This window comes from Halyomorpha halys, unplaced genomic scaffold (assembly GCF_000696795.3).
Source record: "Halyomorpha halys isolate HHAL.00 unplaced genomic scaffold, Hhal_1.1 Scaffold104.1, whole genome shotgun sequence".
In the NCBI taxonomy this organism is placed as follows: domain Eukaryota; kingdom Metazoa; phylum Arthropoda; class Insecta; order Hemiptera; family Pentatomidae; genus Halyomorpha; species Halyomorpha halys.
The window spans coordinates 1449266-1465633 of record NW_027107578.1 but is presented as its reverse complement, the minus strand read 5'-3'; the positions used below and the strand labels follow the sequence as shown (position 1 = coordinate 1465633).

Genomic DNA, 16368 nt, shown 5'->3' with positions numbered 1-16368 from the left:
GTTTTATATACTGTTGGGCAATAAAATAGAATAACGTAAAGGAAAACATTCAGTCATCCTCCAGCTCTACCTTATCTATATTTGGAATTCTGGACTAACTGAAACTATATCAGGAATTCCGGACTAAATGAAACTATATTAGTAATTCCGTACTAGCTGAAACTATATTTGGAATTCTGGACTAACTGAAACTATATTAGGAATTCCGAACTAACTGAAACTATATTGGGAATTCTGGACTAACAGAAACTACATTGGGAATTCCGGACTAACAGAAACTATATTGGGAATTCCGGACTAACTGAAACTATATTAGGAATTCCGGACTAACTGAAACTATATTGGGAATTCTGGACTAACTGAAACTATATTAGAAATTCCGGTATAACTGAAACTATATTGGGAATTCCTGACTAACTGTAACTATACTGGGAATTCCGGAATAACTGAAACTATATTGGGAATTACGAAATAACTGAAACTATATTGGGAATTCCTAACAAACTGAAACTATATTGGGAATTCCGGACTAACTGAAACCTTGGATTTGGAATCCCTCGACATTTCGGTCCGAAATATCTGCTCCAATACGATAAACGATGGTTATAATTGTTGACCAAAAAGGTCTACAACACAACTTCGATCTTTTTAAATAAAGAATTATTATTCATTGATACCTAAAGATAAAAAAATATATATTTAACCCCAATGACCTATAATTATTATTTTAACACAATGTAAGAGCTACATCCACTTAAATATAAAGCTATGCCTTTTATTACCATCTTCTCATCTGATCACTCCTGGGACCAACCTGCTTAAGAAAGGACAAGGAGGTAGCAGAACCATCGATTGGCCCGATCTAGAGGACTTTATTGGATTGGGGCTTCGCAGTTGGCACACCTGCTTCAATTACGGCCTATCGATAGTTATTTAGGAGGACATCGATAGCTATTAGGCCCATGGGCGTCCATTACCATCTTTACCGAAGCACGGTGTCCTCATTAACTAGTGTCGTCTTTACTCTAGTGCCCCCTTCTCATTTAGTAACGTGATCTTTATCGATATTGAGATTGCATACTGCTGAGGTCGATACAAAATGGCTCAGCTCATAATGTTTCTCATAAATATTTCATTTATAAGCCTAACAAAATAGCTGGTTGAAGCAAAATTAAAAAGTTATTGTATTGCAAATAAATTTCGTGTTATATAACCTTAATTAATTCAATCTCTTCATTATTATTAATGAAATGAAGATATCACATTCGTTATTAAAACAGCACTAGGAGCGACATTTGGGACATTTTTTTTCAAAAATGGATCATGAAAGTGCCACATGCAACCTAATACCTGTAATAATGTTAGAAAATAACAATATTCTTATAATAGTATAATCATGTTAATAATAAACAATTATAGAATAAATTGAAAATAATTTCAAAATCTAAGAACTTTAGACTTTATTCATACAATGTTTCGTTGATTTCAAATCGGTTATATTTACCAACTATTAAATATTAATAGGAACAATATCGTCTACATCATTTTTCATTCAACACTGTTTTTTTTCAAAAGTTCTTAAAAACTGTTTTTTTCTACGTTTTTCATTGAAGTTAGTAAAACATAGTAGAAATGAATACTACCATTACCTGAAAGTTATATTTCAGACTGTTTCAGTAGCTAATAGTAACAAGAAACGACACAGCAGATTGTCTGTTCTTTGATCCAATATATTACTATTATAACTTGTCTCTTATGCAGAATGTATTATAGTATGGTTATTTACGACTCTGTCACATTGACACTGCCGTGTACGGGGTTTCGGATGTTTTAAGTCCGACCAGGGGTTCCCCATACAGGTATTATATTGAAATTTATTCATGTATTTGTATTCCTGTATTTGTTTTTATAAATTTATATTCTATGTATTTACATTATGTATCTCTATCGGTTCCTGATGGGAACCGACTGAAAAAGTAAGCACTATATTTAATTCAAACACTAGAGATCATAGATCCCCTCGCCATGGTATGCTAGATATGAATATCTATAATTAATCATTGGAGTTCTTTTCCAACGGTTTCGTGTTCACCAATTTACTGTGTTATTATACATGAGGTGGCATGCAGGGATTCTTAATTATAAAGTAAAGTCTTTGTTACATATTTTATATTTACAATGATTTATACATTAGCAAGAATAATATTATGAGAGAGCATGGTAAATCAGTTTCTTTATACTTTAATCATTATATTATGAACTGTTCATAATCATCACAGCGATTAATTGTTATTTGATTTAATTTATTATAAAGACCAATACGAATTTTTTTCTTTATTTTTTCATTGAAAATAGTTCTATATTAGTACAAATTAAAGATGTTTACATTTTGGTTGAACAAAATCATACAATAAGACCAATTTGAGTGCAAATTTCAAAAAGGCACTTGATTGGAACAACAAGACTTCTAATATTGAAAAGAACACTCGACTAAGAAGCTTATAAAAATTGGGAAAAAAAATCTTTTAAAAAAATGTACCAAGCTCCGACTCCCGGCAAATTAACTAACAGATACACGATGGATAAAATGACAATTTAAACATGAAAGAATAATTAATTAAAACATTAAATACATTATTATGAGGGCCAACGTTTTGAAGTTTAATATTTAGTTTTGTAAAAAAAAAATAGTCTAAAAATGATGGAAACTAAGATTTTGATACACCACTATGTTCTTCTAAAATCGAAACTTTCAAAATCGCTTTAGTCCTAAAGCGGTAACCCAAATCAAGGATTTTAGACATTCTTAAATGGAATTATAGAAAGTATACATGTATTTTCATATATATTGTTATTTAAGTCATGGCCTCCGACAATATGAATACAATGACCACCGGACGGTAAGGGATAGATTTCCTCGACCAGACAAGACAAATGGAAGGACGTTAGGAATCCGGGCAAGTTCTCGATAACTGATGAGACGATCAAGACGGGTAGCAATCCAAAGCCTGGATAGTTAATTAATACTCGCCGGACTTAACTGCTCGCGACACTCTGATGATTGATTAAGTTCAACTCTACGCCAAGTTCTTCTAGTAATAAACTGCTACTGGCAGTGCTACTGTCAACGGCTGCTTACCCAACAAAGCAGGTTAAGATTCGATTAGTAGCATACCCATATTTTAAAAACATATTAAAAATAAAGTCATTCAAGGAATCAATATTAAATATAATATGTATGTTTTTTATCATAACGGATTATTATTATTTTCTATGACTGTGAAACAGTGTTCAAATAAATAACGTAGTGGCCAAAGTCCAAAATTCATCATAAAGGGAAAACAGAGTTTCAAAACTTTGAAATAACTAATTAACTAACAAATAATTAATTAAATAACTAATTCAAATTACAACATATGTGTATTTTTTATTTATTCTAACTAAGGAGAAGTGTAACCTTGAGCATTTTTCTCTTATTAGGAAATAAACATCTATATTTTCCTAGTATTTCATCTTTTTTTTTTTAATTTTGTCTACCTTCTGCTAATATTTTAAGTTGTTATTGTCGCTTGCTTATGTAACTTCCACTTTTACATCCTTACCTATACTTAGTTAATTTTTCCTTTGACCCCTTGCAATGTACGACTGAGCATTTCTCTCATCAATACACTTCTAACGTTCCATCTTTTTCTTTCTCATTTGAGTATTTTGCTCACCTGGACACCTGCGTTTCTTATTTTAAAACATGAGCAGAAGGAAGAGTATTTTAAAACTAAAATATTTTACCAATCAAATATTATATTTAAAACATTGATAATATACACATTAATTAAAACATTGTATAAATCTTGATGGCTGTATCTAAAATTATAAATCTTTAGGGCTCCTCTTGACCATCGGATTCAGGTCTTTACAGTCCAAAATCCTTTGTAAAATCCTTAATGCTCCTTACTTAGTCACAAATCAACTCATACATCAGGACCTCAGTGTTCCGATATGGCCAGAACAATCCTCCCGTGATAAACTTCCCAACCACCCAAAACCACTTTTTCAAAATTGTTGGAGTTACAGGGAACGACAATCTATTCTTTATCTTTCTGAATATAATTGGTTAAAAAAAAATCAATTGTTTGCAAAGTGACATGCACAAATCCTTTTAAAAATCATATATCTCACAATTCACTAAAGATCGAATGTTTGCTTTATCAACCTGTTATTGACCTCATTGAATGCCAAATCAAACTAAATTTGTTAATTTCAGTATATTTTTTTAATGATGCATTATGAATCGATTCAATGATGCGTTACTTCGTCAATTATCAAAAATTGTTGAAAGTCTACTTTTTTTTGCATTTTTTAAAGTATAAATTAGACTGAAATTCTTCTGCAGACCCATGTACATGAAAACTATTTAAGTATAATGGGGAACTATACAGGCAGTTATTTGGAGTTCCAATGGGGGGAAATTTGTCAATATCAATGGCTGGATTAATCATGAATGATTTAATAAATGATTTATTTTCAAAATCAGGAATAAATGTCAAAATAATGTTTAAATATGTTGATGATATTTTTTGTATAATGAAAAAAGTTGATATAAATAATTTTTTAAAGAATTAAATAGTCACCATGACAGATTACAGTTCACAATGGAATTGGAAAAGGAAGAAAAACTAAGATTTTTGGATATGATAGTAATACGACAAGGAAAGGATATAATAACAGAATGGACTAAGAAGGAAACAAGTAGTAATTTGATATTAAATTACTATTCTTGCCATCCATTTCAGATGAAGTTCAATGTCATTAATAATTATGTAAACAAGGCTATAAGAATAACAGATGCTAGTAGGCTGAATAGAGTGAAAAATATGATATTTAAAATATTTTTGGATAATTTTTACCCCAGAAAATTAATTTACAAAATTTGGGATATAAACCTTAAAAAATGCAAAGAAAAAATGGAAAATAAAACAACAAATAATAAATCAATTATTAAGAAATATTATGGTTTAAATTATATAAAAGGTTTATGGGAAGATATTCAGAGATCATTTATAGATTATGACGTGGAAGAATACTCTTTATGTTATAGACCTAACAATAAAATTAAAAAGTATTATAGCAATGTAAAGGACAAAATTAAAATAAAATGTCAATCGGGATTAATATATAAAATTCCATGTTGAAATTGTCCAGCAATCTATATAGGTGAAACTTAGCAAATGTTGGGGGATAGAATATATCAACACAAAAATGATACAAGAAATAAAGAGAAGGATCCAAATAAAACAGCACTTGTACAGCATACAACCAAAAACCAACATAATTTTGATTTTGATAACGCCATAATTTTACATAAAGAAAACAATTTATACAAAAGAAAAATACTTGAATCAATTTATATATCAGAGAACATTAATTACACAGTTAATTTAAAAACAGATACTAAGAATTTAAACCAACATTATGCAGAGATTTTAAGCAAAATAAATTTATAAAAATAATAGAGAAAATTGTTACTAGTTACAATTAAATTTAATAAAGGAAATTTGAGAATTAAAATAAATACCAAAATGAAACAAAAATGCAATTTAAAATAACAAATATATTAATTTTAAAACAAGGCAGTCCTGTGTAAGTGGGAGGTTATAAATGGTTTGTTATATGGTGGTGTATTTTATATTGTTGATAATTTTATGGAGAAAAATAAATGTTAATGTTTTTAAATTTTAAATAAATAGGTAACTAAACTTAAGCAAAGCAAGCTTATTAATAATAAATATGACTTTTTAATAATTGAATGTTGGAATAGGTTTAGAAATTAGAATAAAGAAAATGACCTGGGCAGAATAGCCTGCAATAGAAATTGTGAATTAATGTGAGGAGGAGTTTTGTATTGAAGGTATGTTATATTATATAGTGAATAATGATGTTGTTGTAAATGTTTAAAAGTGAAGATATAATATAAGCTGTTGAATATTTAGATGTCCTTGAAGATGGCTGTAATGGCCGAAACGTTGGACTAGTGAGAAATAAAGTGTTGAGACAGAATTAGATACAAATTTTGGTTTTATTTAATAGAAAACTATTTTGTTCATAGTAATATTTCTTATAAAATTTCCAAGCGGTTATCTTTTTGGAGGAAAAACACTCCAATACATGAGAAAATAACATCATAAAAACTGCTGAGCCAATAACTAAAAACTTGTAGAAAACAAGAATAGAAAAACTTTCTAAAACCATTTAGATTTATTCAAAGTATGACTATAAAAATATGTTCAACCCGTTATATGAATTCGGGAGATGAATGAATTAACGCGGTAGCAAATTAGCTAAAAAAAAGAAAAATTTAAACAAATCCCAGTCATCGAAGTACCTGGAGGCTCTAGTGGAATCCTGGAAAATTGGAAGAAGAAGCCTGGAGGGGATAAGACAGCCCACACAATATCCTTATTAAGGCAGAGCTAAGACAATGGCTTCCAGGATTAGGAGTGAGTGTCCTGACCTGATAGGCACCTCCTGATCCCAAGGGATCTCGCCACCGTCTCATTTTCTCCTCCAGTCGAACCCATCTCACTGTTCCGATCACAGGGGTTGTTGTTCGATCGCGAGAAGAGAGGTAAAATCTATGTGATTTGTTATACCCGATTTTTTTTTAAATATTGCGTGTCATTACGTTTTCTATTTAAATATTATAAAATTCTTAACAAATATATTCTGATAATTTTTATTATCTCAAGGTTTTAGGAGTATATTATTACTACTACTATTGTTTTATCTTAATTTATTTCAACATTTGTAGTCATTAATAAAAATTTTCCTATTATTTATTTATTTTTATTTTTTGTTTCCTGCTTACTTGGATGTATAAACATTGAATGAGTCCGTAAATTTAAATAAAACTTTTTTCAATAAATTCAATGTTTGTGACGGATCACCGAAAAGAGAAAAAAAATACAAAGGAACTAACAAATACGATAATAATCCGGCTGTTGTACATAATTATTTTCCGTTACACTGTAGCCGTGAGTCAACCCTGGGGTCCAACCTCATAAATTGTATACCCTTAATTCGGGAAAAATCTGGGGGTTAAACCTGATCTTGAAAACATTATTATATATTATTAAAAAAAAAAACACAATCGACTACGGATATTGCCCTAAATTATACTCACATTTCTTCTAAGAGACAGGCTGTGATCACATATCTCCTTAAACCTAGTGGGTTATTAGTAATGTCTATAAAAATAATAAACCTTGGAATGTCTATGTAACTGTTAATGTTAATACAGGAAAAACTCTTTAATTTGCACGTGTAAACTTAAATAAGGTGTATTATTTTTTATTATATTATATTTTCGGAAGAATTAAAAGGTTCATTCAGATGTGGAAAGGCCCCCACTACTAAACTAAGTTTAATTATTTATTATTGACATCACTAAAATCCACTAACATGTTAAAAGTGATACACGATAAAATTCCGTATCTTAGACACAGATAATAGGGGAAAACGATATTTCCGTAGTCGGTTTTTAAAATTAAATTATTTTTTATTCTAATATACATGTTCTTAGATTTTTACTCTATTCATTGTTGATATCAATCGTTCTATTTACATCATTATTATTGTTTATGGATATAATAATGATGAATTACATTAATATTTATTTATTTGTTAATAATATACACAAATTGTTTTTAACTAAAATTAAATTAACTAGTTCTGCTCCCTTTATAAATACTGTATATATCATCACCAGGATTGCAGTGATAAAACAAATATTTCGGTGTGAACAAACTTAGTTAAACAGATAAACATTTGAAGAGTCAGATTCACATTCTAATAATACTTCTACAAATAGATCTCTGTTTCCTCGTTCAAGAACAACCATTAGAACGCTAAGACCTGGAGGGAGTGGCAGTGCTATGGTGATGGGAGCACTAAGTACCTCTTCTCCCCCTCAATCTGCTAACTAGCCAAGTAGCTAACTTCGCTAAGAGCTGTACGAGGTTCGAGCCTCGCTGAAGAAGTCGATATTTCAGAGAAGCTGTAGGGAAAAACCTTTTATGATTCCTAACTGGCAACTATGGGTGTCCAGTTACATAATTATCCTGTAAATCGGATAAACTTTATTCACAAATCGGGCATTCATTAATGATTTGTTCTATCAACTCTCCTTCCTTAATTATGATTCGCTAAGGTAACATTTACTGCTGCCTCAATATTATTAATTTATCAGTTCATTGTTAATTACTATGCCATTTAATATATATGTTTGGTAATGTACGTTCTTTATTTTTTTCATTAGTTTACTTATTACTATGGTAGTTACTATATTTCCTGCATTCTTCTCTTATTTTCTTACTATTTTAATATATGTTACCTTGTTTATTTGTATGTGTTTATATACATCCACGTATATAGGTATCTTTTATTTTGAATTTTAGTCCTGATAAAGACCTGTTATTTGATATCAGCCGTTACCATCTTCTGGTTAGAATAATATATTTGGTAGATCAGCGAGTAAGGCATGTTATTATATTCCGAAATCAGGTTCGAATCCTTCTGTGACAAATAATTATTTTTTCTGTTACTTTAGTCGTGAGTCAACCCTGTGGGTTCGGAAGCTCTCCGGGTTCCACCCATCCACACTCCAAAAATTGGGTACCCTAAATTGGGAAAATTAATTTGGTGACTGAGCGTGATCATGAACAAAACAACTTCTACAAACGTTGTTCATGAAACAGCACTTCCTAACGACGTACTAAGCCCCTGAGATATTTATAGTTGTGTTAAACTGAGGCTTGGAGCGGTTCCATCCACACTCCAAAAAATGGGTACCTTAAATTGGGAAAAAAATTGGTGACTCAGCGTGATCATGATCACAACTCCTTTCACGGCCATTGTTCAAGAAACAGTAATTCCTTATAAAATAGTGCATCCAAATCGGTTGTTATTTTTTTTTTATGTATAGAAATATATAATTATACAAATATAAACATCAAGTAAGTATATAGTCATGAACCAGTTACGCCCAGAATACACTAACGGCCATTCGTTCCGTCACTGAATAAAGAAGCCATTATAGCGGACTGATGAGGTTCGCGATCTATCTTGGCCAGGATCAGGGAGGATGGATGCCGCGGGTCGGGAGAAAAGAACCCTGAGGAGCGGCGATAATAAAGCGGGCCATTGTCGTCTGCTTCATTGGCAGAGGGATAAAGTTTCAGCTGACTACTAAGGGGTCTCCTCTATACCCTGTCATAAATAACATTGTCATCTCTCCCGGAGGTCGATAAAGGGTCGCGAACTTCGTTCGTCAGGCGGTTAAGCGAGTCTTGTGTCTCCTTCTAGCTCCTAATATCAAAGGCTTCTGCAGTAGTACTTGTATGAGGCCTTTAATGACCGAGGGTGTTAAGGATCCCCTTAGTAACCTCACAACTGCGGAACAGGCACCGGTTCGAACAGACCTGAGTGGTTGACTTTTGTTTCGTGGCAACCATAGGGAATAAAAACTTGAACCACCAATCTGGTTAAATAGGTTGGTTACCTGTAGATTACCACCTTCCCTCATCTCTCTTTGGCCTAGAAAACTCTAATTTCTAGCTTAAAACATGAACATATTCCCGGATTTTTTTTAATTTAAGAACTTTTTTTTTTAATTTCAAACTAAAATTTAAGGAAAATAGTCCTTTTTTATTCTGACCCCTTGCTGGTAATTTCTGAAATACGGAGAAAGAGGAAGGGGATAACCTATTCTAATCATGGTGGAGAGTCTAGTTTTTATTTCATGGTACCGCTGTAGATGTAAAAGTCGACCCCAGAATGGATTAGAACCGGCACCAATGCAGTCACGAGGCAGTTTAAGTTCGCTCCAACTGCCTCGCCTACAAATGACTCCTCAATTGAGGACCTTGGCAGCCTCGCAGATAGAATGTCAAGATTCATTTCTCGGGGCCGCCGCCCAAATATTACTTGGACTGTATTATTCCAACTGACCCATGTTGGAATCTAGCCCACAACGTTCTGAACAAGCATCCTGAGACCCTTTATCCCACTTTGCTCAGCCACCTGGTCCTCATGGTCGTATTCTTAATGATAAAATAAATAGACAGGAGTTCAAAAAATTTTATGCTCATCAAACTCAGAAATTTGGTATTTCTATTGATACCTTAATCAAATAAACGAATTGATGAAGGTATCATCAGAAATGTTTAATGAAAATTGAGCAAGGTGCTATGTAGATAGGACTGTTTCAAATCTTCTTTATACCAGAAATCTTAATTTCCTATAATGTTCACATGAAACTGTATTTTATCTTTGTGGCTGTCCTCTCGTAAAATGTGTGCTTTGAAAATGTGTCAGTATCAAACCATTATATTGGACTCCAGGAAATGTATTCGGTCACTATCATTAGTTATGGGGTAGTATATATAAAGTCATTTTTGTTCTGTATAATGTTAGGTGTCCCACAATATGTGTCATAATATTGCTGGAGTTTCAATGGTGTTAACATAGAAAAGCAAGTTTTGAAAAAACATATTCAGAACAGGTGACATGTGATATAACCAGTAAGACTTTATCCTATCAAATTTCTGATAGTAATGGGGCGAGAGTGTCTGTCAGGTGTCTGGGAAGTGTTCGTCATACGACGGTATACTGTCTTATTGCCTGTTCTCATTATTCGTTGCTGTATGGACATTAGAAAAAGGAATTGTATTTATTGGATTGCAGGGCTGTAGCAAGTAAAATCTTGTATTAGAAATATATAACACATGATTGAAATTACCAATTTATATTAAAATATTACCTCTTGATTTGGAATTTAAAAATACTACGAATAACATTCTTCACTCATAACCTCACAGTGATTAATTTTTCACGATTAATTGTAAAGGCTTTTAAAATTAGACAGAGCATAGAAATAGATGAGAATGTTTGTTTATAGATGGTACATATATAGCAAAGATAAAATGACAGACTATTTGGCACTGTGGTAAGGATTATGTGGTGAGTTGAGGGTTCAGTAATTACATTAGTGGGCAGGACACCATTACTGGAACTGGAACGGAGAACAGTAACTGCTGTTATTTCCGGTACTAATGGCGAAATGAAACAGGTATCTACTGTCGGCTAGCGCCTCATATTGGGAGTTGAGTTCGATATCTCGCTGCCTTTATCAAACCGATTCCACTCTCACGAATCAATAATTAATTTGGTTTTGTGATTAGATTGATTGGAATGTTGTTTTTTTTTTTTTAACTTAATATTATATTTTGGGTTCGTTTAGAAATCGTATTCAGTACTTTAACTAGGAGTTCACAACCAATGTTATCAAATAAACAAATACATTTTAGCTTGTACATTTGTTCGTATTATAAATAAATTAATTTCATTTACAGCTGTATTCCTAGGATATTTATTTTTTTTTTAAACTTCTATACCTTAAATACATAAATTAATGTTACATAAATGATTTTTTTTTAAATTATAACTAAACTAAATTTACTAATTTTTAAAACTATATTTGAAGCAAATTTTAAATTACCTCGTTCTTTATCTCTAAAAAACATGTGAATTGTCACTTCTTTTAATTTTATTAATGTTTTATTTATACTGAATTTGCCCAAAATGAGACAATTTGTGTACAGTGTACTCTGTTGGATTTGTTATTTTATCATTTTGTTTGCAAAAATTTTTTATTTGTATGATTTATCCATTATTAATTTAATTTATTTTCGAGTTCAGCATATATTATATTCAATTTTTTGTGTATGAAATTTATTAAGTTGAAAGTAAATTTGTTGAAACTTGAAGACCAAATTAATTCACCAATTTTAATTAATATACAAAATATTCCAGTTTTCAGCAAGTACGGCATTTTCGGATACAAAAACCTCAGTTGGAAATTTTAGTACAAAATTATAGACTCAAACTACCAAGATAGAACAGATTATATTTATAAAAGGGTTTCAAGATGGCTGTGATATACGGACTGATGGTTATTCCAGGGCCCTCTAAATCAAAAACCACTGACTAATAGCTCATCTTGCTAATATTATTTATTAATATAATTTTATAATGTAGAATTTGACTAATTCAAATGTTTGTGTCTGTTTTATAATTTATTGCATCATTTGAATTTTTGGCTAATTTTATGTCTTTTAAAATTTTCTTCAAAAGCTTTTTTTTTTCTTTATATAATATTTTAACGTACTGAAAATCAAAATTACGTCCTTTTCCGTACGTTTTTTTAAAAATATATATTTAACATTATCTTTATTTTTGCTATCATGAATATATTGATAAATTCTGTCTTTTATATTCATCACTCAGTTTACGTTGGAAAACTGCTCGTACACCAAAGTTCAAAGAACTAATGCTTTGAATACTAAAATACAATATAAAAGGGGGAACCATCTCTGTATGTTTCCACCCATAATGAATTCATCAAGTAAATTTTACTATTGTAATATGTCTGTTCTTTTACAATATTGCTAGGCATACAAACTTTTTACGTTACTTCTTTCACTGTAATATTACGGTAGGATGAGAAAAATCTGGCAATTGCCATCATCTTTTCTTATCCTATCAATGTACTCGCTATAGATTTAGAAAAAATTTATAATTTACCAAAAAATGTTTATTATAAATCATGGTAGAGTTTAGCAATACATGAATATATAAAAAAATCGATACATCAGTATTAAAATATCGATTGTTATAATTAAAACATGACTATTTGTAGTAGCCATGGGTCTCTTCGATGATTAGTGCTCCTCCCTCCCCGACTATAGTAAATATTGAAGTTCTGGAACTGACCAGCGTTTCGTCCCAGATTCAAAGTACTTACGGCTTTCTGCTAGAATTTGGCTCCGATGGATTTTAATGCTAGAAGCGTTGTTGAGAAAGTTCTACTGTCTATAAGTGGTGTAGTAAGCTTGTTTTTAAGTTCCTTAAGCATACCAATATTTCAGTGAAACAAAATTTATTTTATCAAGGTAAAAAATATTAAGTAGTTCTTTAGCTCCAGTTTGCTTGGTATGATCTCCTTCATCAGAATTAAATATGCAATAGGATGTTCTTCCCCGCCAAGAAATAAGTGAGAGCAACAGGTCTCCGACCAAAATAATCTTCAATATATAACAATCTGAAACTTCGTCAGTGATAGAATCAGTGTACGTCCGATAAGATAAATATTGAGCTGAAGGAATTTTTTTTTTCTACCATATTCCATTTTACTGTTTCAATGTGTGTATAATGTTTAATACTAATTAGAGAATTTTGAAGAATTTAGAACTGCCTACATTTGTAAGGGGGTTGTTTTATACTTTTCATAAATCAAGAGGGAAATATTTTTCACTAGTCATGAGATAAAACTGGGGTGGTAAGCAAACTTGTGTATATCCAACCCTTACCATATTCAGCAGTAATACTGACTATTTTATGAATATTGTAAATGTGTGGGGGGTTTTTAAACTATTTTAACACTTATTTGGTTGAAACCTAATACGTTGAAATATAATTTTTAATTAATTAATAAAAATATTCAATGCATTTTTCTTTTTTATTTCAAGACATTTGATCTTTTACCTAACACTTACTATATCCAAAGTTGTATATGTGGTATACATCTTATTATATTTATTGGGACATTAATATTTAAACGAATGTAATCAATTGAAGAATGTTTACTCAGGTTGCTGTCAAAATATCAGACAATTTTTTATTAGGAACCATCAGTTTTGCATTTCAGGCCAACTTGGTAGTGTTTGAATCAATATTGGTTAATGTGTGAGGGGGGCCGATTTAGTTATGTTTATGCAGTGTAAGATTTGGGCAAAATGTTCGCGCAAGTTGGTTGCGTTGGTACCGATATTGTATCGCGTTTGGACAAATTTGTTCAGCCTTTTTGTTGTGTCACAAATATTGGGTCATATGCGTTGCTTAACGAGCTAAGTTGTGTAGTGGTATGGCTGTGCTGTGTTTTTCATAGTGATTCTGAAATTTCCAGAATCCAGCTCTGATCAAGTTCTGAAACAAGGGGTGAAATGTTGGTCACTGTCAATATTTTGTATGCTATATTTTTTGTAGCTTTCTTGACTGACACCCAGAGCATGTTCCTACAATCATATTTATAGATATACTACAAAAAATCATACATAAAACCATTGTTGCGTAGAGAAACTCAATTTGTATAATTGAATTTATTAAATTTTTAGCTCTGAGTCAATACTAGAAAGACAATTTTTTTATTTCGTTTACTTTAACTTTCACGAATCATTTTTTTTTTTTTTTTTTTATTTCAGAAGCTCAGTTCAAGAAATTTCTATTTTTGGGGTCATCAAAATTCAGTTATGATGGATATAGTGAGTTATTCACTCACTCAATTGTTCGTTTCTTACAGTTTATGTACTATTTTGAATGTGAGTGCCATGAGGTAGATCCATCTTTCAAGCTTCTTCCTTCAAAAACCTCAAAAAAATAAATTTGTAATCCTTTCCATTATTTACCAAGGTTCGTAAATTTAATCAAATTTATTACTGCTAATTTTCGTTTATAATTATATTTATAGAAATTCAACCGCTGTGTGGTGTAAGGTAAATTTTATTTACTTTATATAAAATAAGATAATACAGAGACTTTACATACCATAGCTGTTCATACTGTGTACAGCTCCTATCTACAGGCAACTTGTCTCCTAGACTGTTCTTCCGCTCTTCTAGCGGAATGATCTACGATCTAGAATTAGAGTAATCCTATCTCTAACACAAGGAGATATTTATGTGGAGAATAAGAAGTTGGGTTTATAAGTGTTTGTCTACAGAGAGAGATTTCCAGGTATTTGTGATAGATTGAGCCAAGGTTTGTGTGCCAAGCAATACTTCTATATGAATAATACCATCTTTGGTGGTTGAAACCAAGAGGGACGGAACTAATGCATTCCTGAAAGGTTTTTATTATTAAAAAAAGTCGATATCCTGAGAATGTAAGTGTTGTTCTGTCTGTCATGTTTTGGTTCGTGAATTCTAGTGTCAGGGATAATTTTTTTCATTACTGTTCGTGTGAGAGGTCAAGACTATTTATTTAAACGTCTTTATTGATATACAATTATATTTATAATGCCACAAGTTACTATGAGATAATTTATGATATATATTACTATAATTACTCTACATAACATATTGCTCAGATATTACAGGTTGTAATATTATTAAGGACGATAGTACTTACGTCGACATTGATTCCTGGCTGGAGGAAGACCCTGGTGTGGGGATGCTCCTTCGGGACGTACCTGAAGAACTCCTGGCGACCTTTGTACCACTTAACAGTGTAGAGCGGTTCTCCTTCGAGATCGTAGAGACAGACCAGGGTTGCACTCTGGCCTGGGGCCACTGCGACTGGGGTCTTTAGCCATACATTTCTCAGGCCACCAACACCTGTTAACAACATTGGTAGCTGTTACTTAACTGTAACTTAAGTTAATTACATAGTAAAAATAGTTTTAATATATTTTTTAATGGTTTATAGACTCATAGCCTAAGATATGGCAGGAACCTACAAACTAATTGCTACGAGTTAGTAAATCTATGCTGTTGTCAGCACGTGTGAATCCTGTCGAATACTAGGCGAAAGAAGTTATACACAACTGATCAACTTATTTTTGTAAATTTTTAGATCTTCACATGACTTCATCGATCAATATTCACCAATGAATAAATTGAAAAAAAGAAGTAATGAGTTGTAAACAATTTTTTTTTAAATGCAACTGTTCATTTGAAAAAAAAAGTTACACACATTTTGACAAATGGACGTTAAAATGACACTAGTTTTAATTCTTTGCAAGAACATTGACCAAACAGCATTACATTTTTTCTTATTCCCAAATCCTAAACCTTTTAATTTCAATGGAGTATTTTCGTAAATTTCTAACCTACTCTACAAGGAGCACACATAAAAGTCTCATTCTAACTTTGTAAGAATTAATCATTACCACAAAAGAACAAAATGAAAAAAGAAAATCGGCTAAATTTAATTTCGTAATCCTACATCCTGAAACATTAAACGTTAAAAATTAAATTGTCAAAGCTCCTTCTCTCTTACAAGGTTACATTGAAAACAGGGTTGTTTAAAAAAAAGTTTTGAGTTGGAACAGTCATTCTACTAATTAACAATGTTGTGCTTTTTTTTTTAGCATCAAGAAATTTTACTGTATAATTTAATACGTTTATATTGTTGATCTAAAGTTATAAATGATAGTGGTTTTATTGGTGAAACTAACAAACTTCATTGGTATTCCATGTTCAATCAAAATATTATATAACTTCTCTGGCAGTCAATAGAATAAAAAATGTATCAATGATT

General features: G+C 31.3%; 1 protein-coding gene across 2 annotated transcripts in view; it reads right to left on the bottom strand.

The window, feature by feature from the left end:
* Positions 1-16368, bottom strand: part of LOC106677602 (uncharacterized) — a 938458-nt gene that overhangs the window by 482415 nt on the left and 439675 nt on the right. For both annotated transcript variants that reach the window (XM_067045967.1, XM_067045966.1), the window contains exon 3: positions 15238-15443. In XM_067045967.1, coding sequence (XP_066902068.1) covers positions 15238-15443 — 206 coding nt within the window. The remainder of the gene's footprint in view (positions 1-15237; positions 15444-16368) is intronic.